Source organism: Perca flavescens, chromosome 24 (genome assembly GCF_004354835.1).
Source record: "Perca flavescens isolate YP-PL-M2 chromosome 24, PFLA_1.0, whole genome shotgun sequence".
Lineage (NCBI taxonomy): Eukaryota > Metazoa > Chordata > Actinopteri > Perciformes > Percidae > Perca > Perca flavescens.
Window position 1 is genome coordinate 15,015,485 of NC_041354.1, and position 25,931 is coordinate 15,041,415.

Sequence of the window (25,931 nt, forward strand, 5' to 3'; positions counted from 1 at the left end):
AAGTATGCATGCTCAGTAACGCAAAAACAATGTTCAACTGCTAAATCAACCTGGGTTAGGTATCGTTCATTAAGTACTGATGATTTTAAACAGGACTTAACCTTTGGGAAAACAGCTGTCCTGAAATGTGAGGCAGATGATTGATGTAACATCCATGTTTGATTTTATTCAAACAAAACTGAGTAAAATGCAAATAAATGAATAGTTCAAATTTATTTTGAATTTGGCGTGATTCTGAGTTGGACAAACACTGCAGGCTAAGGCGTGGAAAAAGACAAAGTTTTGCTCAGTTCTTGCCCCAGTCCTTATATTCAGTTGATGTCAGATAGTGAGATCACTGACCTGGCAGCAGAGCCGTTGTTACCAACTTCTCTCATATAGCAGAAGCTTTTCTTTTCCAGACATTATCCACCTGTATTCCTTAAACACATTTAATTGGTAAATAGTGTCTGACTTCAGTCTGTGGGGGTTTCTCTGAAAAGCACAATGTTGAGAATTTGCAGCAGGGCTTTGGTAAGTAAAAATTCTGCCTGTTTACAATGTCTAGAATGTAGCTACCTGAAATAACACTAGCTAGACAACATCATGTGGGTACATCTGTTTATGAATGCATAAAACTACACTCTAAAAACTATTGGGTTATTTCTTTAACCCAGTTTCTGGGTTATTTGTGTTGGGTTAAAATGATAGGTTATTTTTTTCAGAGAGTAACCATTTTCTGGGTTATAGGGCTAATATTTTGACCCTGAGTACATTGTTGTGTCCTTTAGGTGAAGGTGGGGATGGTGAAGCCCGGGCAATTGGTGAAACCTGTATCATCGACTCTGGTTGCTGGAAGAAACCTGAGCCAGCAGAAAGAACTGCCCAAGATGCCTGCCCCCCCTCCTCTGCAGCAGACCTGTGATATTTACCTGAGCTACATGGAGCCCATGGTGGAGGTGAAAGAGTTGAAGCGCACAAAAGAGCTGATGGAAGAGTTTCGGAAAGCAGGAGGTGTTGGAGAAAGACTGCAGAGAAGCCTGGAGAGGAAAGCAGACAACGTTGAGAACTGGGTGAGCTCAACAACTACACCTACATCTTTAGACCCTTTCACTGACACAATGGGGGTGACCTGCTCACACATTCTGCAGTGTTTTAGCTCCAAATCAGTCATTCAGACATCTTCTGCCAGTGACGGAGAGCTCAAAACACAGTGCGGGATGGGATTTCTATAAGATTTCCAAGTTTAGAAAATAATGATTGTCTTGACTAAATAATGTTTTACTTCACAACGTATGATTTGACTGCATTTAAACCAATGAAATAAAATTAATTTCTTATAAACTTAGGTCTATGACAGAGAGAGTGTGGTTCTGTAGACAGAGGGTTGGCTAAAGCGTGGATTAGAAAACTATCGCTACCACTGGAAAGCCACTCAGGGGGAAAACAAACACCTCACTGATGTTAACAAGGCTCTTCGTCCTTCATGTGTTTGTATGTGTGTGCTGCCTCGTCCCGCCCCCATCACTGTCTTGCTCGAGCAACTGGCGCCTGAATCGCTGGAATAGTGTTTTCTGGCTCTTCTGCTCCTTTCTGTTTGTTTTCCATTTACACAGCCAAAGCTGTGTAGGAGTACCAGATTATTTTTTCAGCTCACACAACAAAAATCGAGAGCCAAGTGAGATATTCGCTGAATTTGACAAAACTTTAATTGGATTTACATTGCTTACTCTACCTTTAATTTGGACAGACAATGCCCAGAAAAATTTTACATAAATTAAAGGCACCAGCGTCTTCACAAACTCAAAATACTTTGTCTGTCTGTATGTATCTTTTGTCACTTATACTTTTGTAACTCTTTGTAGATGACAGACCATTTCATGAAGGTTGAGTTCGACAATCGTAACACTTTGTTGGGCTCTTCAAAGTCTGGGTATATCTTTCCACAAATGGACTTCAGGGACAAAAAGCAACAAATAAGGTAAACACACACACACAAGAACCCTCCTCATGTAGGACAACTGAGGCTGGACCATCTAGCCCATCTAGACCATCGGGCCATCTATACCATCGAGCACCAACCATTTCTATTAGCCCTGTCCAGTTTGTATTCAGGAAAAATACCCAAGCACTCCATCCCCTTGGGCTTCTGTTTGTATGTTTCAATATCTGTTTGACCTGTGATGAAAACTTTGCCATCATCAGCATATTCTAACAAGCTAACTAAAATGAACATTTCTGAAAATGTTAACCCTTTGACCCTGTGTGAGCTGATTCAAGAGAGGCTCAATGGCCAGAGAGTATAGCATCATGAGGGACAACCCTCTCGGATACTTCTATGTTCACCATTTACCATAAACAAAACATTAGAAGAAATGTTGGTATATATATATATATATAAAACCATCACTAATAAACACAGTTAATAACATTTGAGTTAACAGTTATTTTACTGTACCAAACACTGTAGCCTAATGCTATAATGTTATTATTATATTATTATTAACATGATTCAGCTACCATCAGGGTATAAATATTCATTTATTTTATAGATCAACAAAAAAAGATTTAATGGGGCCAAGTGTATGTTGCGTAATTTAAACCGCTAATTAATTAACTAATTATGTTTAGCATTACATGCAACTTTGGAAAAGCCATTCAAATAATGTTTATAGATGGCTTGCAAAACTATCTACCCAAATTTATATTAATTTATATAAACTAATGATTTTTGATGACACTGAACTAATTATAAAATTATAACTTTACTATTAATTAATAAACATGATGAATCATCATGGAAATGTGGTTAGACTTTTGAAAACTCCATGCAGACACCGTTCGCTGCATTAGAATATAATGGCAAGTCGCAGTGCAGTTACACCTCCATTTATTCTGTGTGTCCATTGTCAGCATCATTTCACTGTTTCCCATTAATTTCTACGGGAGCAGCCGTGCAATGTATTCTGGTAGCGTCGCAGGGACTTTGGAGAAGCGGGGCGTCGAGTCACCCACTCCTCATTTGCATCAGCCAACTTTATGCAAATGAGGAACGTCCGACACGGCTCACCGCCTCTCAAAAGCTGACAAAAATCTTTTAAACTGACCTTTGTCGATCTGAAATGAAGACAGATTCAGAAACTGCATGGTCTATTTCTCGCTTAAAATGTTTTCAGAAACACGTTTCGGTGAACTATTTTTGTAACATAAAAGATCGTATTCCGAATGAGCCACCATTATGGTCGGTTTTGAAATTCGGGAGAAGCCAGCCCCACGTGACGCGTTCGTCCAATCAGCTGCAGCCATCGCGGTTCTTTGCTTGTCAGTGGTCAGTGAAAATAAACTGGTAGCAAGTTCAGTAGTATGCTTTTCTAGGAAGGATTCCATCCGTGAAAACGTGTATGTGGACACGTACTATTAGAAAGACACAAAGTGTTCTCTATGCCCTTTTGACATACTGACAGGCTGGAGATTGTAGGCCCAACATTGTTCGCTATGCCCTTTTGACTGATTTACATGCTTGAGATTGTAAGGCAAGGCAACTTTATTTCTAAAGTACATTTCAGCAACAAAGGAAATTGAAGTGCTTAACATAAAACATTAAAGAGCAATTAAAAAGATATATGAAATAAAAACTAAAATAGATTAAGATAAAGGCTAAAATAGAATAAGATACAAATACAAGAATAAAAGTTTCAGTGCAGTTTGAGACAAGAAAAAATATTTGATCTAATGCTGTTTTTTCTTATTTTGTGTGGTGTGTAAAATGTTCTTAATAAATAACAAGATGGTAGTAAGTATATTGGATAAATAGGTTAATTATTTTTACAACTGAAATAAATTGTTGTTATGCAGGAAAGTACCGTAATGGGAAAGTACCGAAAAAAAGGTACCGTTGGGTACCAGAACTGAATTTGAGGTACCTTTATCGGAACCGGTTCTGGAAAAAAAGGGAACAGTACCCAACCCTATCAGGGTCATCTTGGATTGTCCTTGAGACAGAATTTTTAGTTTTAGGAGATCGACCTATATGAGGAACAAAAAGTCAGGATATCTCAGCTTCTGTAATTTGTACCATTCCTTTATAAATAAAGTCTCATTTTCAAATTTTTAGAATTCCTTTTGAACATTAAAATGAATAACCATGTTTTCTTTGTCCAGGTGTGCTGCCCAAATAATTACGGCTGTTTTGGAATTTAAGACAATGTTTGAGAAGTGAGTACTAAGCTTAAAATGTTCATTTTTCCCCCAGACACGCAATATCTTTATTATTAAGATTATTTGCTGTCATGAGTTATTGTTAAACACAATGTAATAAGCTATGTCTGTTAATCTTAATATTACCTTAAGCTGATTGGGTTTTTTTGGCAGTAGAAGCAGTCGCATTACATATTAACATTAAGAACGTTCAGTAGTTTCCACTGCTGCCTGGAAACAGTGATATGCTTTTTAAAATGATGTTATCTTAAGCCAGATATACAGTATAACATCAGTTCTATGAAGAATTGTAATGTTTATTTCCAGTAAACCCTAAATAAGACTAATACTGTAATGGCCAGAACATTTTGGACCAAAGTATTTTTGGACCTTTTGACAAAATGTAAAATAAAGTATTAAAAAAAAAACATTTTGGTATCTTATACAGTGTACTTTATTTCTATCTGAAAATACACACAAAAACAAATTAACAAAGCCAAAAAGCATCTGAATGCCACAATGTATCTAGTTTGTGGCTGTAAAGTTTCAGAAAATGTTCTCACTAGAATGAAATGGCTCCAATGGGGACTAACATCATCATAGATGAATACACTTGGGCTCACTGAATCAACAAGAGTCTCAACTTTCCAGTCAGTCCTAATTTATGCAACTTTAGGACTGTTAAGGGCCCTCAGTATTGTAACGTGAATCAATGGTTTAGTACACCTGTATTAGATTTTGATTAGATTCATTTCAAATTCAGTTTTGTCAACCAGCTTAATAGATGAATACAATTTGCACTCATTTAATATAGGGCACCACCTCGTTTAAAAACAGAAGTCACTCAGATTGACTGTAATAAACCATAAAATCTTAAGTATAACATAAGTTAATGACAAAAGATATTCCAATCAACAAATACAGTATTTCAGTTTTAAATTGGATACTGTGAAATTTGTAGCTGCAAAATTGTACTCATGAACAAGACAGACAGACGACGACTTTATCAGTAAACAAAAGAGTTTATTAATCAGGTTAAGAGAGCAAAAGAATCAGATAATTGGACTGAATGGCAAAATAAATGACGGTTATCACAGATCATGAGGTTAAGATATGGATTCATGGATTGATGTTTCAAAATGAATAAGAAAAGCAGGCAGTTTTTGAAGGAAATCAATTAATGAGTTCTGCCTAACTTAACCTGTTTAGGCTTAACAGAGACACAACATCAACTGTTAAATCGATCAGCTGATTTGTTTGGCTTATGATTGGTTTAAAGAAATTACTGTAGCCTAATTATTTAAAAAGTATCTAAGATTTGCATGCAAAACATCTACAGGTCGGTGAATGAGGGCAGCCATTTTATTTATTTTATATTCAAAGGACCTCTACTGCCTGTAGTTCATGGAGGATGCACCAAGGGGAAGAAAACATCAGATTGCATATAACAGGTTTTTCAGGAAAGTATTGATCATGTGGATGACATAGAGGTCACTGAATGTTGTGTATCAAATAGGATACAAATGACGTTACAGGGTGTTTGGAATTCAACTTAAGTTGAAAGTTCAACCAAGTTCAGACATTTAATCTGTCTTTATAAGAACACTATTATCTGTGGTTGGATCAGTTTTGGTATTTGTATTTGGCACCAATATTTATATGTAACACTATTACAAAAACAAAATGGCAAAAGCTGAAAACAGTTTTTGCACATCTTAGAAAGAACAATATAATCAACAACAGTTTGTTTTCATTCAATCTTTATTAAAAATATTGTGTGTGCATCAAATGCTGTATCATGGGTAACAGCGAACTGTGAGCTGACTATATCAGTACTAGGGGTGGCCGATATGGACAAAAAATAATATCTCGATATTTTTTCAGATTTTGACGATAACAATAATTAGACGATATCCTTTAAAAATGTGTTTTTAAAAGTCCAAGTTACTTAATCACTGATGATAAAAATGGGCACAATGTTGAATGAAAACAGTTCTTATTTATTTTCTTTAAAATAATTCTTTAAATTTAAGTATTCAAGTAAAAACAATTCAAAGACAAAATACTAATACTATACTAATACTAATTGAACTAGTATAGGAAGATTGAACTCTGAGTAAACATTCAGTTGTACACCTCTGCTGTAATGTAAATTGTGCAGCATACAAGCAAGATGAAATCATAACAATAAACAAAGGGCTCTGTTCTGTAACATATTGCACACAACCATGTCCTTATTGGAAGCAGTCCTGGAGATGAGACAGGGCATTGTCAGGACAGGTTCTGATAGTCCTTCTGACCGGGATTTATGCTGGGATCAGGATTAGTTTATGTGATCTGACTGGCCCAGGCGAGGGAGAGGAGCAGTTCTGTGTGCTTTCTTGATGTTACCGGGGATTTCCACTTGATGCGTAACAGCTGCGGACCGGCTCCGCTGTGTGTCTGCTGCGTGCTCCGCCGTCCGGCAATACCCACCGGGTCGCGAATTCAGGTAGAATAGAACCACAAAACCAACAACAGTTTGTTTCCATTCAGAGGACTAGAGGGGAAACGACTCTGTGCTGTGTTTTCAAGGTGTAGTGCAGGAAAATATGATCCGCCGTGAGCACAGTGTATTTTATTTTGAAAATTAACCGGATATTTATTTACTATCTGCCATGTGCTGAATTGCTGCAGAGCTCTCCGTCGTCCGTCAAAAATAGAAGCTCTGCGTATCTGCTGCGGACTGACGGAACTGGGACGGAGTAGGGACGCAGACGTTCCGCAGTCAGTGGAAATACACACACTGACTTTAATGGAAACCTAATGACTCCGTCAACGTTCCGGAGACGTTCCAGAGACGTTCCGCAGAGTGGAAATTGCCGGTTAGAGTATACATGGTCTAGCGTGTTCTTCCTTCTAGTAGCACAATCTACATGCTGGAAAAAAGCTGGGGAGTAGGCTACAGACTTTAAGGACGCCTTGTAAAAGTCCCCTCCAGGTGATCACGCTGCAGTTTGTTCATTATGGTTAGCAGTGAGCCAAACTTGTGCTAACGTTAGCATCAGGGGCTACGTAGACAGCAGTGTGCAGTTTTCGTAGTAAATAAAATGGCCTGTATATTACCGACAGGGCTCCAGGTCAGGTGAGACGTGCTGGGCAACAATCCTGCGGTCGGTACTCCATTCATTGTGCACAAAAATGCAGTCCTCCGCTCCGCCTCTGGACTTATTTTCTCATCCTGCCAGTAGCTAGCTCGGCGTGCTAGCCCCGAAAACAACCTGGAGCAGCCGATCTGGCTATGTCCTCCGGGATGTTATGAGCCGCCTGGAAGGCTCTCGTAACGGCTGTGTTGTATCATAGCCCTGTATTGATTATTTCAGTGTGGCTGTACTTGTATAAATATAAACCGACAGGAGAGCTAGTAGCGCGCTGCACAATCGTGCGTGAATGTGTAGTGTTCCAATCGGTTCCAATGCATGTTTTGAAGTGTTTTTTTCTAAGTAAGTAAAATTCTCGATAATGTCAATTTGCACATTGTTAACACAACAATGACGATATTATCATCAACGATATATATCGCCCACCCCTAATCAGTACTACCTTCCAGCTAGTGTAGGCCTCCTTAGTTTCTCTTATTATGTAGGTGAAGAGACTAAACTTACGTTAAAGATGGAGGCAGAGCTACATTACTCAAAGTGGTCCTGAACAGCCACTGGATGTGGCAGCTTCAGGGTCATCAATGGCCAGAATTGTATACGACACTGAATGGCTGAGTTAATGTTTCATGTTTGTATGTTTGCAGTGGTACACTGCCAGCTGAGTACATAAGAGGGAAGCCGCTGTGTATGAAGCAGTATGAGCAGATTCTGTCATCCTGCATTGTCCCTGGTCTGGAGAAAGACTCATTGGAGTTCTACACAGAGAAACACATCACTGTAGCACACAACTGTCAGGTGAGGAACATCACATCATACCATGGTCGGGGTGAATTCCGATTAAAAAGTGATATAGGACAACTACTAACGGGTTCTGGTGAATTAGACTTAATGTTCTAAATTGATGTTCTACATAAGGGATAATGTAGAGCGAGGTGGTCGTTATAGCGAATACAACTCTGACAGGGTGATCAGGAACCTGACGCGAAACGTCAATATTTATGTTGACGTTTCTGTCCTCATTCATCTCGTTTCTTATAAACAAAATGTTGTAATGTAACTAATTAACGTTATTGTCTGTACGGCTGAAGTTACTGGGTAGCGATCATAGACTGTATATGTACCTGGTTTCCCTTTGTGAACAAAAAGAAATAAACAAACAAATGTGGAATACCGAGTAATATCCTTCGTACACTGGGTTGCCCTTTCCGTGGGGAGAACACAGAACAGTAATAAACCAAGGTCAACGCTAAGTCTGCCAACGCCCTATCAGCATTGACCAGTGAACGTGCACCAAGGGAAGAAGAATAGGCCGAATAGACCCCTCTGTGTAACAGCGCCTTGGTCGGTGCAGGAAAAGGAAGATGGCTTCAGCAGAATTAGTGGCCCTAAAAGGAAAGCGCTCAACAGCACAAAGCTCTTTCAGCAAGAGAGCCTCTGTGTAAAGTGGCCTATGGAGAGCAGATCCGCGAGATGGTATCGAGAGGAGCAGCCATCAAGATCATGGAGGAAGAGATCAAGTGCTGGAATTGCCCAATCTGGTACATCAGACATCTGCTTGCACCGAATCCTCATTCTAGCTCAACGCCAGTGAGGATAGTTTGGATCAGTAGCCAGGAGTTTAAAGGCTTAAGCCTGAACAACCTCCTGCACAAAGGCCCTGATGTCCTCGACCCAATCCGAGGTGATCTGCTGAGATTCAGGAGCAGATTGTATGCTGCTCTTGGCGATGTTAAAAAAAATGTATAATTCAGTGTGGCTGAAGGATGAAGAGGTCCACCTTCATCACCTGATACCCCCAACCTGATGCGGGACAAGGAGAATAAAGCATTGGGATTGGGATATGAACCTGGATCTGACAAACTTTGTGTGCTGACGTCGGTGAACTTCTCGAAGAGGCGAGGAAAGATGAGGACTGGTCTGGATCTGAGAGAAAATTAGATAAGAGGCAGCACCCCCGACCCTCTCACACAACGACATGCTGCTGAGTCAGATCGCAGGGTTCTTTCAGGAAGCAGGAAGGGACCACCCCTCCAAGGACACCTGGGATGATCCTCTTTTGCCACGTATTCGAGAGGCTGCAATAAAACTCTTTGAGCAATACGTGAGGCTTGGCCAACTCACATTCAACAAGTGTCTCACACCTCTTCGAACCATAGGTCACCCTATGGGGATCACGTTTTTGATGGTAGTGAAGCTTCCTACGGAGCAGTTCTTTACCTATGTTGGGAAACAGAAGATGGAGTTGTAGTGAAGCTGGTTGAATCAAAGGCCAAGCTCACCCCTCTAGACCAGAAAGGTGATGTCATTAAAGCAGAGCTGTGCGGGGCTGTCTTCGCATCCCGCCTGAAGACTTACTTCGAGAAGCACTGCAACATCAAGGTTGATCGGTGGACCCATTTTGTCGATAGTCAGACAATCTTGGGAGCCATCCATAAAGATAGTTATGGCTATCAGACATTTATTGCCAACCGGATTGGAGAAATCCAAAAGGCCGGATCAGTAGAGAGCTGGAGGTGGGTCGAAGGAAGACAGAACATCGCCGACCTCATCAAAATGGGGGCAACCCCTGAGGAGCGTGCTGAAGGATCAGTCTGAAGTTGCCTGAATTTGAAATTGCCAGATTGGCCTGTGAAAACTGCCAGAGAGATCAACCCCTCTGTTGCTGTAGAGATCGTAGGACTTTGGAGGAAGGCGTTCTCGGCACTATTCTCAGGAGGAGCCCAGCCCAGGAACACCTGCAGAAAGCGAAGAACCAAGATGTGCCAGCAAGTAATGAGTGATCTTCCTCAAGAGTGTACTGAAATCAATCAATACAATCCTTGACCGTTTTGGAGATGAAAGAGGCTGTTAAAAGAAGGAGGTCTGGGGGATTGTTTTCTGTTGTATGGCCTCAAGAGCCGTCCATGTGGACCTCACCGATGACCAGTCGGCAGAAAGCTTCCTCCAAGCATACTCCCGCTTTGTTGCTCTCTCTTGCTTCCTTCATGCACAACTCGTATTCTGATGTTGCGTATTGTTTAGGGTCCTTGCCACCACAAGACAAATCGGCATTGCAAATTGAACATGTAGCTCGACTTGAATCGCCTTCTTTTGACTGAAAGTACTGCCGAACAACACTTTTTCTGCTCACGAATTCCATTTTCACTTTCTCACAGCCTAATGCATTGAAAGGTCCACCTACGTAAACACCTTCCCTAACTAAAAGTGGATAATCATTAATAAAGCAACTTACTCCTGGACACAGCATAAGAAGTAGTCTGATTGTTGCCAGATTGTTGTTTCTTGTTATTAGGGCCCGAGCAGCAAAGGCCCAATTGAAACTGAAGAAATAATTATTATTCCTTCATTCAGCAAATTAATCGCCTTTTTGAGGGGCTTAATATACTCAAAAACTCACCAAAATTGGCGGTTGCCTCAACCTTGGTGACAATTTACGTATTTTAAGGGTTTAGGGAATAGGCACACAAATATTACTTGCTAGCGCCCCCTACAAAAAAACAAAACAAATTGAGCCCCTGCAGTACGTTTAACGTAGACTAACGAAACATGGTAGACATATATACCATGTCAAGACGTACAAAAAAGCTGATTGGAGCATACCCTAAACCCAAGAGGAAGTCTGCCATTTTTAATTGAAAGTTCGAAATTAGTGGGATTTTGGCCATTTCCACGTTATACTTTAACGAACTCCTCCTAGAGATTTCATCCGATCAACTTCAAATTTGGTCTGTACCATCTTAAGACCGTAAAGATGAAAAGTTTTGTCATTTTGTGTGTTTCGCCATCGAAACAGGAAGTGGGTGTAACTTGAGTGTACATTGTTCAATTGGCTCGAAGCATTTCATGATTCATAAGACTCTAACCCTGAGGACATCTACCAGCCAAAATGGACTCAAAGTCATAGCGCCCCCTAGTGGGTACAGGAAGAAGGCCTAAAACTATAAGTGCTATACTTAAGAACTAGTCTGAGAGATTTCATCTGATCAACTTCAAATTCGGTCTGTGTCATCTAAAGACCTTCACGATTAAAAGTTATTAAAAGAAAAACTTTTCGTCCAATGGTGTGGGCATGGCAGCCATTTTGAGCATTTATCAATGAACAAAGAAGTTATTGTAACTTGAGTGTACATTTTCATGTCTGCCTGAAATTTCTCATAATTGACAAGGGTCCAGGCTTTAGGACATCTATAAGCCAAAATTGACTTTTGGTCATAGCACCCCCTGCTTGCAACAGGAAATCAGCCTTATATGACAAACATCATCTAATTTACATGAAACTTATAATGTGTGGTCTACATGTGATACTGAGCTGCCCCCTATACTTTAACCACACCCATGTAATCAGGCCACGCCCCCTTTCATAACATTTGAACTCATTGAACTCAGCAGAGAGTTCCTTCTTCATTGGTGATGATTTGCAGTGTCTGAGTGCTGCACAAATGCACGGTCGCAAGGAGCGGCGTCTGCCAGTATCCCCTATGTTTAAGCCACGCCCCCTTTCATAACTGGTGACCCATTTAAGGTAAAGTCTTGTGAGAGGTATCATTAAACTCAGCAGAGAGTTCCCTTTTCATTGGTGATGATTTGCAGTGTTTGACTGCTGCGCACGGTCCCAAGGGTCGCGAGGAGCGGCGTCTGCCAGTATCCCCGACATGCAAGGAGGTGTTGCAGCTTTAATTAGGGCCCGAGCATGAAAGTGCGAGGCGCACCATAGCGCCCCCTAATGCGTGGAAGCCCTCAACTTGGACAGCGTTGCTTCGATCTTAACCAGATTTAATATACATATTGCTCTAATCATTGCGGACATATTTCCCTTTTACCTTCATTAGCTCCGCCCAACCGGAAGGTGGCCTTTTTTAATTATGCATTTTTCAGGTGTTTTACATTGTTTCGAACTCGTCCTAGGCCGTCATTTCAATCTTCTTGAATCTTTACAGGTAGTATCTGTTGACCATTATGACGAAAAGTTATCCAAAGAATTATGATAGTTGAAAAAATGCGCAAGTTACAGCAACTTCCTGTCTAAGCAACTTCCTGTCTAAACAGGAAGTTGCGTTATCTTGGCAACAATTATTCCGATTGCCCCCGAAACTTGAAAAAGTTGTTTCACATGGCCAGTTTAGCATCTGTTCCAAACATGGCAGCAATCACCCATTAGATGGCGCTGTTTTAATTTTATTTCAATAATCTGCAATATATCGATATATGGGAAACCTACTTTGTCTAACTGCTCCTGGAGCGCGAGTCTGATCGGCACGAAAACTTGCAAATAGACTTGGAGGACCCCCACAACAAAAAGTTATAAAAAGATTTTTGATAGCTAAAAACAATGCACAACTTATGGAGGACCAACTTCCTGTAGGTGGGTGTCGAAAAAAAAAGTTATTCCGATTTACATGAATCTTAGAATGTGTGGTCTACATGTGATATTGCGTCTGCCAGTAACCCCTGGGCAAGGAGCAAGGGCCCGTCATTGCTGCTTGCAGCTTTAATTATTATTATTTTTTTCAAATCATTAAAAATTAGTACATGAATGTAAATATGTGCAAATAAATACTGTTTCATGTGCTTTTCTCCCCTTTGATTAAGTTCTTTGTGCTGGACGTGTACAACAGTGATGGGACTCCGCTGACAGTTGATCAGCTGTGTGTTCAGCTGGAGAAGATCTGCAACTCCTCACTACAGAACAACATGGAGCCTGTCGGCATCCTCACCACAGAGCATCGTGACATCTGGAGCAAAACCTACATCGACCTCATCAAGGGTGAGAACAACTCTGCTCTTATTAATGAGAACATGTGAAATCAACTTATCCACGGTAAAAAAAAGTGATCTTGCGGGAACGGTATAACGTAGAGTAGAAGGCCAACTGTTCTTTCCAGCCGCGATATCTTAGCCTCCATATCTTACAGCCTCTCTTCCATATCTACTGTTCGTTGCTCCAATGATGCAGTCTTTTCCACAAGTTCCAACACATTTGCCTCCAATCTTGTCAAGGCCCCTATGTTGTCTGCGTGTGGGTGTTCTTGTCATAGCCTACATATCTCTGTTAATATTACGGATTCCTCCTCCCCGCCGTGGAGTCCCCGGCGTAATTCCCTTTGTCTTGTCGTTTGTTTGCACTTTCCTTCTTAGTGGGCCTCTCTTATTTATTCATTTATTTTTATTAACTTCTCAACTTTGCCTCCACCCTCCTTCAACATTGCAGCCACTGGAAGTCCTCCTGGAGTTTTTTAATTGTTTTCTGTTTTGTCTTCTCTTGATTACTCTTTTGTCTTGTTGTCTGTATTAACCCAAATTTGTGTCTTGCTAATGTTTGGCCCAACTGTTTAGCTCTCTGTTGTTATGCTTTTGCCTTGCTTTGTAAACTCTGTTTTTACAGGTGCTAAATAAGTATTATAAGTTATTATTTGTATTATTATTAGATAAGACCAACAAAAAGTCAGTGTTGGCTATCCAAAGCGGCATCTTCACAGTGTGTTTGGATGGAGCAATGCCTCCAGGTGAGACGTTTCACAACAATGCCACTGACCAAGTGCTGCATGGAGGAGGAAGTCAGTGGAACAGTGGAAACCGCTGGTTTGACAAGGGGCTGCAGGTGATATAACACTTATGACAGTTTTTAAACAAAACACTGATGTTTTTTTTCTGGCACGAGTAATGGGGACAGATATTACAAATTAGAAAAACACACCAACATCTTTTACAATAAAAGTAGCTAGCACTAGCTCCAAAAGTTGCTAAAAGTAGCTAGATGACGTTATATGTTCATTTGCATATTGGTGACGTCATTATGCAATAATTTGCATAAAGCTTTGTGGTTGTGTAAGGTGCAGAAAGACAGATATTAAGAGCAAGGGAGATAGAAAGAACTATACAACTTTAGCCAAATGAACAACAAAGTCATCATAGGAATTTATATTAAATTATAATTATTACTTAAGTATATGTGGCCCAGCCCGGCCCCCACACCCTGCCCCCCCTCCCCTTCCAACTGACTGCACAGTGCTGCACTGGAGGGGAACTTCTCAGTCACCGAACAGAAGAGCGAGGTGAGTGTTTTAGCAGCCACAAGAGAGAAAGACCTTGTGTGCTTCAACAGGAAATCGCCAGATTTGTCACTAGCTGCTTTTGTAAAAAATAGTCGATAAGAGGGTCTGAAAAGTCACTAAATCTAGCGACAAAGTCCCTAAGTTGGCAACACTGGCAATGATGGCCAGAAGAAACCTTTTATTGTTAAATACTTTTAATTAAATTCACTCTCTCTTTGTCAAAGTTGTTTTAACCCTTAGATGCATGACCTACCAATACAAACACTCTTCCATGAGTGGGGTCAAAAATGACCCCAATTAGAATGAATGCGTTTTATGCAGTAAACTTAATAAATTTCTATCTTAAGTCAAAAAACGACTTACTACTTAACAATACAATATCATACACACACACACACACACACACACACACACACACACACACACACACACCTCATGATTGTGATCAAGAGTATATTCACATAGTGTGCATGTCTAATTATTTATTTTTAAATATTTGATTTTTAATCTATTGATTCGTGTACACAGACACGATTATCTCGTTGCTGAGCATGTCATTTATTCGTGTGGTCAGCATATAATGGGAAGCATCTATATGGAGGTTGGGTTTTTGAAAAGAAGCACGGGGAAAAGACACACCACGCCAACGCCCCGCTGATGCGCCACAACAACGGGACGGTTGGGTTTAGGAAAAGAAGCACGGTGAAAGGACACGCCACACGCCGGGACGCAATCCCAGGTCTCTGGGATGCCGACGCGCCACAACAATGGGACGGTTGGGGTTTATGCTGGGACATGAACCCTGGTCTCCGGGGTGAAAGTCCTGTCTTGTTCGAACCATCCAACACCCAACTAACCTCCTTGGATTTTCTGCATTTAATACTACTCGCTACTGTAATCGTGCTGTGATCACGAAATATGCTTCCCATTGAAATTCATTAGTTTAAAAATCGTCCTCACCAACACAAAAAAATGACAAAAACGTGTCCTTGTACATGAATCTATAGATTAAATAATGTGACCATTTCACGAACTACTGAGAAATGCTGTAAATGCTAGCAGGTTTAGAGCCACTACTAAAAATAATAAATCATTTTGAAATCGTATTTGCTCTACTGAAAGCGCATGAAATCTTGCAAAACGTGCTTGTCTTTATAGCTTGTAACTTTTGTTACATTCCATAGACTAAACATTTAATTGATTAAAAATAACCATAAGTTGCAGCCATAATATTTACAGTCTATGGTTGCATCCCAGCTACTGACAGGAAATGTAAACACACCAATATTTAGTTTCATCAAGGCTGAATGTCATCGTGATACATTATAATTGACTGACACAATGTTGAGCACTGAAATTAATTTTCAACTGAAATGTAAAAGTGCCAACAGACCTTTCTGACATGTTGGTGGTTACCAGTTAGAAATTATATAACTAACCACATCACTGCCTCTTGAAAAAACTACTTACTACTAAACAATACTTCCAACTTAAACTTATTAAAGTATTTGTATAACTTAACTCATGGTAAGGGAATTGAGGTAAAGTAAAGTAAACATGAAGGGATTTTGGTAAGCACTGTTTCACATAGGAATACACTAATGCACTGTTAGTAGCAGTGATCAGATCAGTAATTGGTAGAGAGTATTAAAAATAATGTTAACATTTAGTAAAAATAACCTTCAGGGTGGTGAGAATGCTGCCATTAGATGTGTGGATCAACAGTAAATGTATACCTGACAGTCACAGTTGGTAAAAATCAAAGGCTCCTAGAATTAACCTTTGAAATTCCATAGAAAATGCTTGGGGTCATTTTTGACCACAAAAAAACAAAAAAACAAACGCTGGGGTCATTTTTGACCCCACTTATGCATCTAAGGGTTAACTGTCTCTCTTTCTTCTCAGTCTGAAAATGCATTTAGTACCGGTTTGTCTGCCACTCTCTGCCCTAAATCCTTTTGTAACCCATGGTTTCCAACGGAAAATTGTGTTTTGCTCACATAAAGGCACTGGAATGTCAACTGCAGCAGGGGAATCATTAAGACATTGCACAAAATCGACACAATATAAACCAGAAAACTATGCCAAGTTAACTCAAAAAGCTAAAGAAGGTGGTGTGGATGTAAGCATACTGTAGCTACAGCAATGACAGCAGATAAGTGCAGTGAGCGAGTGACAGAGCTTTCACCATTGCAGCCCCCTCCCTCTAGAACTCCCTACCTATACACATCTGTGACTGTCCTGACCTGGACAAATTAAAAACACTAATCAAAACACACCTCTTTAGATTAGCCTTCCACACATAATAACAATAGTCTTACATTTCTCACCTGGTTTAATTGTTTTTAATTGCTTTTTAATATGCTTGTTTTATGTGTTGTTTTTATTGCTTATCTGTTTTTTATTTACTATATGTGCTGGTTTTACTGTAAAGTGTCTTTGAGTACCATTTACAGTGCTATATAAATAAAATGTATTATTATTATTTTTAATATTAAACTTCTCCCTTTAGCATTTACTAATTAGAATAACTTCAGCAACACGGCACATACAGGAACAAACAGACATATGATGAGTTGGGATGCATTGCTAATTGTTTCTTATACTTTTTTCAGATAATTATTGGAGAAGACGGGACATGTGGTACAAACACCATAAATTCTAATGCTGATGGTGTAGTCGTCATGAACATGTGCGAGACATTGTTAGCTGGCATGTAAGTTGACTAAAATTAAATACGTTCCTGTAGGTGTAGGCATTTGATTTACTGTTTTAATGATTAAAAAGTTCAGCAATGAGGCAAAGAGTACACATAGACTTTCAAATCATAACATCCTGCTGTGGCGTGGACAGGTGGAAGAATTTCTGTCATTGTTAAATCACACACATGTCTACAACAAGAGCTATTGAAAGGTACCCTGTGGAGTTATGTTTTAAACAAGGTTTCTGCTTATATTCAGTGTTACTCTGAAAAGTTATGCCCATGTGAAAGTGCCTTGAAACTGCATTCTATATCATTTCCAGCAAGGGTCGACACCACCGCAATAAGAAGTCGGTTTGAGAAAACGACCCTCCTTCTCACTTGATTTATTACATCAGTAAACATTTTCTTAAGTACTTTATGGCCTTAATCGATCGTCTTCTTCAATACAGCATGATGATCATTTTGTAAATTATGGTCCTATTTATTTTAAAATTAACAATAAAGCAGGGGGTGATTTAAGGCGTGCTGACATGGCAATCATGATAGAAACCCTGTGTACAGTAAAATAGATATGAACTTGTTTTGGGTTTTTTCCATGTTTTCATCTTAAAATTTGACCCTCTCACTGTGTGTTTTCACTTCATCAAAGTTAATTGGAAAATTTTGGTCACCTAAAATGTCTTGATTAGCGTTCAGCCAACCGAGCTAGCTAGCGCTACCAGTAGTTAGTAAGTTAAGAGAAAGTTTTTAGATGTTCTGTACTACATGCAGATGAATGGCACTAGTACCTGGAAATCCATGTTTACCCAACATTAAATCTCCACTGGATGACTCGCTTTAGAAGGGTTACAAATCAATAAATTTCTCTCTTTTTTAGCTTTACCTAGTGCCATTGCAACCATAAACAACACTGCCTTTGCCACGTCATCCTTCCTAGCTTCACCTTCTCATCAAAAATCATTACGTCTGGATTTAAAAATAACTAGATGGTGACGTCCCATTGCCAAACTCCAGGCATCAAAACCACAGTCTATAAACCAATGGACGATGTCACTGATGCTACGTCCACTATTTTTGCAGTCTATGGGCCTAAAAAACATACTGAATGCATTTCCTTGCGTGTGGAGTGTCCACTGAGCTAAAAATAAAGTGGTAAATATTGACTGTTTATGACAGAAGAGGGTCACACTCAACAAAATTAAGACCCTTTTTTACAGAAGACAATAAAGGGATTTTTTGAGTTGTTGAGTGCAACCCTCCTCCTAAAGATTGCAATTAGTGCAGTCAAAGACGATTTGCTTCAAAGTTTTGGAGAAGGCAGGAAGAGTCAACAGAGTAACTTCAGGGTAACCTCATTTTCCAGCCTCCCTTGTATATCTATGTCTTCCCCTTTGTTCTATGCCATCTTGTCTGTTCCAGTAAACATTCAGCTTTTTTCTTTTGTGTGTTTAGTTCTTTGTTTTTTGGGCTTTCTTTGTCTAAGCCTTACTTTATCCGGTTCATCAAATCAGACATTTAAATCAACATTGTCCCAAATGGATCTGCAGGATCTTAGATCCAGGTATTATTTTATTTGTCAGTATTGGCTAATTAAGACTTATTTGCTCCTGTTGTGTCAGCTGTCAGATGTGATTGGTTAGTATATCCATGTATTTTAATGTTGTTGTTCATTTAATTCCCTTCTCTTCTATCCTATGTATCATTTATTTTCTTTTGTGTGTGAAAACAGGAAAAAGCAACAGGTGATGCAGTCTCCCTTGGAGCCGTTGCCCGTACCCCAGAGACTACACTTCAACATCACACCAGAACTCAAGAAGGACATTGAGGAGGCCAAGCGGCACCTGGACATGTGAGAGCAGCTTTTACAGTAGTTGTGATAGTTACATAGACACCCAGGGATCTGGGTCTCACTTATACCACAGTGTGTAGGATTCATATTAAAAGTCTACATGCTCTCAAAAGCCGAAAAATGCCGTTGCCGATGCAGACCAAGGGCAGAGCCAAGATGGCTCAGAGGGTTAACTACAGTAACTGATTAATTTCTATTGGCTTGATTGATATATACTGTATATAATTGGGTATCATCTGTATAACTGTGAATTTGTATGGAGTATTTCCTATTAATATTGCCCAGGGGAAGCATATATAAGAAGAACATAATTGGCCTAGGGGAAGCATATATAAGAAGAAGAGAATTGCAAGCACAGAGCCATGTGAAACACCATGGCTAACTTTAGCGTGCATGGAGGATTCAAGTTGAACATGAACACACAAAAACATCTGATTAATAGGGCTTAAACCAGCTTAGTGTGGTTCCTTTACTGCCAATTCAATTGTCAAATACTTCTGCAAAAATCTGTCAAACTACCAAAGAAAAGTATCACTGTCCAGAAATGTCTCCCATTCCCACCACCACAGATGGTCCCAAGACCTGGACGTAAGGATTACGACATTTGACAATTTTGGGAAAACGTTCTTAAAGTCCTACAAGTTAAGCCCTGATGCTTTTGTACAGATGGCGATACAACTGGCCTACTACAGGTGAGGTGCTTAAAAGTCATGTGGAGATGGAATGTCTTTTTGTACAGGCTTTATAATATTTGTGTTTTTTTTGTTAATTAAGTCTTTGTTCACTTACCTATACATATACAGACAGTATCCTTACATTTTGTTTACAAGATGTACAAAAGCCTTTGATACATATACATATTTAGAAATTATAATCTTGGTGATAGAGGTACCCTTGAACCTAACCACTTGCCTATGTGTTCTCGTACTTTTTTTAAATGGCTAAACAAGTTTACACTCCGAAATTGCATGTACAAAAGTTCCTGGTTTAGTTTGACATTTCCAACATAAATTACTGGTCAGTTATCCCATTCTGTGGAGTTAGAAGGGGTCAAATAGGACCTATGAATTAACTTAATAAATGTCCCCCTAGCCTCCCCTTGAATATTTCCCAGTGATAGTATTTTTAACCATTCCTCATCCATGAAACCACATCCTAGGTCCCTCTGCCAGACGACCCACAACTGTTTACGGATATTTTCTTGCAACCTGTTAAAGGTTTTATAGAACATACAGTACTTGCCCTGTGTGCTATACAAGGCAACTCCAAAAGCTCCATCACTGGTTTCCTGCCCTGAATGAATTGGCCCTCAGTATCTCTTATTTGCAAGTACTTCCAAAAATGACTTTTACTTTCGAAATTATATATCTGAACAAGGTCAGAGAAGGATATTGACATTCAATCCAAGTACAAGTCACTTATCATGTATATTCCTTTTATAAGCCATTCATTTCAATAAACTGACTTCTGTATGGCTGGGTTGTGCCATTGAGAGGCATAGGATTGTCTTATGTGCGACATACCCTACATCCTGTGTATTTCTCTCCATACTTCCTTAGAACTGAATTTGAAGAGTGATAGTATCTATTAGGATTTTGTGAAAGAATATCTCAAGGTTTGAAAGGGCTTACTAGCTCCTGGTCGATTTTGATCCAGATCAGCTCAAGGCTTGTTCTCCTCCAGTGTTTAGCATCTTTAGGATGCAGACATTTCAAACACTAGGTTATATAACCTTACATTAGTGAGATCCATACCTCCTATATCCCTAAATGATCACATTGTCTTAATATTGATGTGTTTTTAGATTGTGCTCAATGCTTTAGTCGTAAAGAAACCAGGTGATATGGCACAAGCAGTACATTTTCTCATCAGCCAGAAACTGTAGTGCTGGAAACAAATGCTCTCAGCAAAATCAAACTGGATAGTTAGTGAAACATTACAGTCACTGTGTTTGCTGAACCTCCATATTATTTGGACTGGTCAAGAAGTTTTAGGGCTCTGTATGTCGTAACAGTTTGTTGAAAACATTTCTTCCCTTTCTTTTGTCAGAATACACCAGCAGATCCCTGCTACGCTGGAATCTGTCTCCATGCGTACCTTCAGACTGGGCCGTTTGGGTTTTATCAGTTCAAACTCGCCTGACTCAGCTACCTTTGTCAAGGCCTTTGATGACCCCAAAAAACAGGTCTTCCACTGCAACTCTTATATAACGTAACGCTATGTAATGAAATATGTGATTATCAGAGAGACTTGGGTTGCTTTACATTATAATATTTGTGAACTGCAATTACAGTATTAACACTAACCGACTACATGTCATAAGTTAAGTAACATTCTTGTCTTCTTCCTGTTTTGGGCAGAACTCAGAGAAGGTTGATTTATTGGAGAAAGCTATAAAGGCACACAAATGGTACACTAACTTGGTGAGTATCATTCACAGCAAAACTCAATACTTCAGTTCAGTTTATGCGCAGTTTACTTCTGCTTCTGCTCTTCAGTTTACTAATACAATAACTGTTGTTGGTTTGTTATAAAGAGTTGTCCTTTTACACTATCCAACCACACAAGCTTGAACACACATTTCAAAAAAATATGCAGTACAGGGAGAGGCTTATTTGAAGCCTCCACAGAAATAATGTTGAACACATACATTAACATCCATCCATCCATCCATCCATCTTCGTCCGCTTATCCGGTGTCGGGTCGCGGGGGGAGCAGCTCCAGCAGGGGACCCCAAACTTCCCTTTCCCGAGCAACATTAACCAGCTCCGACTGGGGATCCCGAGGTTCCCCAGGCCAGGTTGGAGATATAATCCCTCCACCTAGTCCTGGGTCTTCCCCGAGGCCTCCTCCCAGCTGGACGTGCCTGGAACACCTCCCTAGGGAGGCGCCCAGGGGGCATCCTTACCAGATGCCCGAACCACCTCAACTGGCTCCTTTCGACGCAAAGGAGCAGCGGCTCTACTCCGAGCTCCTCACGGATGACTGAGCTTCTCACCCTATCTCTAAGGGAGACGCCAGCCACCCTCCTGAGGAAACCCATTTCAGCCGCTTGTACCCTGGATCTCGTTCTTTCGGTCATGACCCAGCCTTCATGACCATAGGTGAGGGTAGGAACGAAAACTGACTGGTAGATCGAGAGCTTTGTGTTCATATGCAGCTGCCTGTACCCGTCGCAGACATCTTTACTGAGCAAATGGGACGCCACGACTTGACATAGTGTAATGATTTTAACCCGGAGAGCTGTGTGAAAAGCAAGAAGTTCACTCAGCAGTTAATTCTGCCTAAATGACCTCAGATGTACATTGCACACTGACTGACAAAGGAACAACAACCAAAAGAATGACTGCTCGACTTTCAGGGGACAGCTCTATTTTCAGTGTACTGGTCAATTTCCTACTAAGGAGATTGATTTAGCGGTTCATTCATAACCTTTGTGTGTCACAGTGAATTGACAAAAGAACTGTCAGAAAGCTAAAGGTACCCTTTTAAGTTTTCAACCACTATTAGTGCTATGGAACAATGTTGTACATGTGGATCCCCATGTTGTTTGTTCTTGTGCACAGGGATACACATGCATGTGTAAGCAGTTACTGTATTAATCAGTGTTGTAGTCGAGTCACCAACTGTTGAGTCCGAGTCAAGTATCAAAGTCCCCAGTGTTTGAGTGCCAGTCCAAGTCCGAGTCACCAAAGAAGAGTCTGAGTCGAGTCCGAGTCTAGTCACTATGACCTGAATTCGAGTCCAAGTCAAGTCTCAAGTCTGCAGTCTTCGAGTCCAAGTCCAAGTCACTAAAGAAAAGTCGGAGTCTGCATCGCTCTGCAACTTTCAAATGTGAACATGTAGTACTAGGGGCCGCGCATCATGACCCACAGTTGCAGGTGGAGAACACACCCTGCCCCTGCATGAAACAGTTACAGACTCATATGACATTTTTATGACCTATTAGCGTTTTTGTTTTTGTTTTTTTTCTATACTAAAACAATATTTTTAAAACAGTGCCGGTGCCTAAATGGTGCCTGAACCAATACTTTAAAAAAAAGATTTAAGAAAAAAAGTAGAGCACAAGAAACTTCAGTCTGTGACATTAAAGAACTGCTTGTTTATTGCTAAGACCATATGCTCAAATTTAAATGATTTATTTAAAATGTTAACCTATAACAATAAATTATTTCACCTGTAAATGGCTGTTAAATGACAAAAAGAACCACAAGATGTCAAAAGGCGTTTTTTTTAAATAACTTTGAATACACCACAAGACTTTTGTTCAGGTTTTTTTTTTTTTTAAATTGGAAGTGTGTAGTTTTTTCAACAACACCAGACACACTTCACACCGTTTAGCTGTCAGCATTCTAAACGGGTGCAGCTACAAGCTAATGGTAGGCTAACGTTACTTGCTGCCAATTGTAAGTTATAAGGTTAACTAGTGTCACATGGTTGTGTGTTCTCTAATATCTGTTTCGGAGCACCAGAGAGCAGCACAGGCATTTAAGTGGCACCAAAATCCAGGTTGCTATTCAGTACTGGTCATGAGGTAATTTAGGCAGTAGTCAGAAACTTCATCCAACTTCCGAGTCCTATATCATGAATGCTCGAGTCCATCCATCCATCCATCCATCTTCGTCCGCTTATCCGGTGTCAGGTCACGGGGGGAGCAGCTCCAGCAGGGGACCCCAAACTTCCCTTTCCCGAGCAACATTAACCAGCTCCGACTGGGGGATCCCGAGGCGTTCCCAGGCCAGGTTGGAGATATAATCCCTCCACCTAGTCCTGGGTCTTCCCCGAGGCCTCCTCCCAGCTGGACGTGCCTGGAACACCTCCCTAGGGAGGCGCCCAGGGGGCATCCTTACCAGATGCCCGAACCACCTCAACTGGCTCCTTTCGACGCAAAGGAGCAGCGGCTCTACTCCGAGCTCCTCACGGATGACTGAGCTTCTCACCCTATCTCTAAGGGAGACGCCAGCCACCCTCCTGAGGAAACCCATTTCAGCCGCTTGTACCCTGGATCTCGTTCTTTCGGTCATGACCCAGCCTTCATGACCATAGGTGAGGGTAGGAACGAAAACTGACCGGTAGATCGAGAGCTTTGCCTTCTGGCTAAGCTCTCTTTTCTTTTTTAATGCTCGACTCCGATTTCATAAATCCTCGGGCCCGAGTCCAAGTCATCAGTGTACGAGTCCAAGTTGAGTCACGACTCCAGAGAATCGCGACTCCACTCCAGTATTACTCCATCACTGGTATTAAAATATACCTGAAATTCACCAGCAATGGTCGGGAAGAAGAAACCATAATCATAAACAGTGCAGGTTCCAAACTATGAGGAGGAATCAGGTTAAGTTTAGGCCAGGTTTTGTTTTGAGAAAGGAAATACCTCTAACACATGTTATACTTCAAGGCTACAAAATTAATTTTAGTGCAAAAGACAAAAACAGAACAGTATCTTGGTGTACAAGTGAACTCCACAGGGTTCCTTTAGTACAACATGTGGTGATCAGCTTTGTAAACAAATTGTCTTGTCTCCATCCTAAAAGGCAATGAATGGCCATGACATATACAGCCACCTCTGGGCTCTGAAGATGCAGGCTGTTGAGGAAAAAATCTCCATGCCTGAGATCTTTACCGACACTTCCTTCTATAAAACCTTAGACAAGGGATTCTATCCAAGTCAGGTAAGGATCAGGGTTGAAACTGTGACATAAAATGATGAACAAGCTACAAACAAATTTTCATCAAAACGAGCCATCCTCCAACCTGGAGAAATAACATTGGTCTCTACGAGCAGCTGGCGGTGAGACGGCTGTAAGACGAGTGCTTAGAGACTGTCTACAAACTACAACACCGAAAAGAGATACAACAAAAATATGTATTAATTTAATCATTAAATAATGTAGTGTCTCCAAACAAAAAAACAAAAAAAGCAATTTTGAGGAATATTTTTTGCCAAAAACATTTAATATTTTAATAATTAAATAGAGTCATGTCTCTAAATGTACCTCACATATAATTAGTCTTCTGCTGGTTATAATACAGCACTTACTTTTCAAACATAAGCATACTCATAATTTTGGAGAATATTTTTTGCCAAAAATAGATGTAATATATGTCATAATTACAGAGAGTCATGTCTCCAAAACTACTCCGCACATAGAAGCCCAAAACTAATCCGCACATAGAAGCCCCCCCGCTGGTTGTACTACAGCACTTACCTTTCCAAAACGTTGTGTGTGGAACTCTGGACACTACTCGCACTTAATGGCTGCCATCTTTGCTACAGAGCGGCAGCTACAAGACCACCAATGTATTTTCAAACTTGTCTCCGCACATAGAAGCACCCTTGCTGGTTGTACTACAGCACTTACTTTTAAATAGGCATATGCATACTTTTGGGGAATATCTTTCGCCATCAATTTTTGGCATGTCTCCAAAACTACTTTACGCTTCTGAGCTGAAAATGTCCCCGGATTTTGCCTCAGAAATCTGATCAACTTTTTCCACGGCAACCCTCCATAGAGATTTATCAGCGTACTTTTCCCTGAAACACATATCAGAGTTCTCAGTTTTTGAAGCCTTACTAACCACTGCCTTTTCACTTCTGGCTCTGTTCACCAGGTACACTGCAAGGCTGGAAATCAGATATGTTTTGGCGCTCAAGAACCAGGAATGAACGAAATCATCTACAGTATCATGAACGATCACATTGATTTCACGGTGGCCAATTTTAAATCATCCAATACCGGCAAAGAAAATAGAACACATATGACCAAACCAGTGCAGGATGCACTGTTGGACATGAGGGCCCTGCTGGAACAAACTACAAGAGCTGAAACTAATCCAGACTTAAACCAATAGTGCAACATTTTGGGAAAATGTGTTTGTTGCAGAGAGTATAAGAAACATCTATTAACATTCTTGAGTACCATCTGGAACAGCATTGTTTTGAACGAATCACTATTGTAGACTATAACATTGTAATCATGAACCATGGACATGCACCATGGACTGACCATTGT

The 25,931-nt window shown here is 40.3% G+C and overlaps 1 protein-coding gene across 1 annotated transcript; it reads left to right on the forward strand.

The window, feature by feature from the left end:
* The first annotated feature begins 436 nt into the window (after positions 1-436).
* LOC114550703 (carnitine O-acetyltransferase-like) lies at positions 437-25,931 on the forward strand. Its single transcript, XM_028571476.1, has 14 exons — positions 437-513; positions 771-1,052; positions 1,845-1,960; positions 4,141-4,194; positions 7,961-8,111; positions 12,906-13,080; positions 13,742-13,914; positions 16,984-17,084; positions 18,802-18,921; positions 19,491-19,613; positions 20,971-21,106; positions 21,282-21,344; positions 24,453-24,590; positions 25,531-25,931. Exons 1-14 carry the CDS (start codon positions 487-489, stop codon positions 25,768-25,770), a joined length of 1,899 nt encoding a protein of 632 aa, XP_028427277.1. The 5' UTR covers positions 437-486; the 3' UTR covers positions 25,771-25,931.

What these genes read in the sequence shown, in the direction of transcription:
- LOC114550703 (XM_028571476.1), top strand. Translation starts at nt 487, where the DNA reads ATGTTGAGAATTTGCAGCAGGGCTTTG. An exon ending in CTGTAGCACACAACTGTCAG is followed by an intron (nt 8,112 to 12,905) that starts GTGAGGAACATC and finishes CCTTTGATTAAG; the next exon opens with TTCTTTGTGCTGGACGTGTA. An exon ending in GGTTTGACAAGGGGCTGCAG is followed by an intron (nt 13,915 to 16,983) that starts GTGATATAACAC and finishes TACTTTTTTCAG; the next exon opens with ATAATTATTGGAGAAGACGG.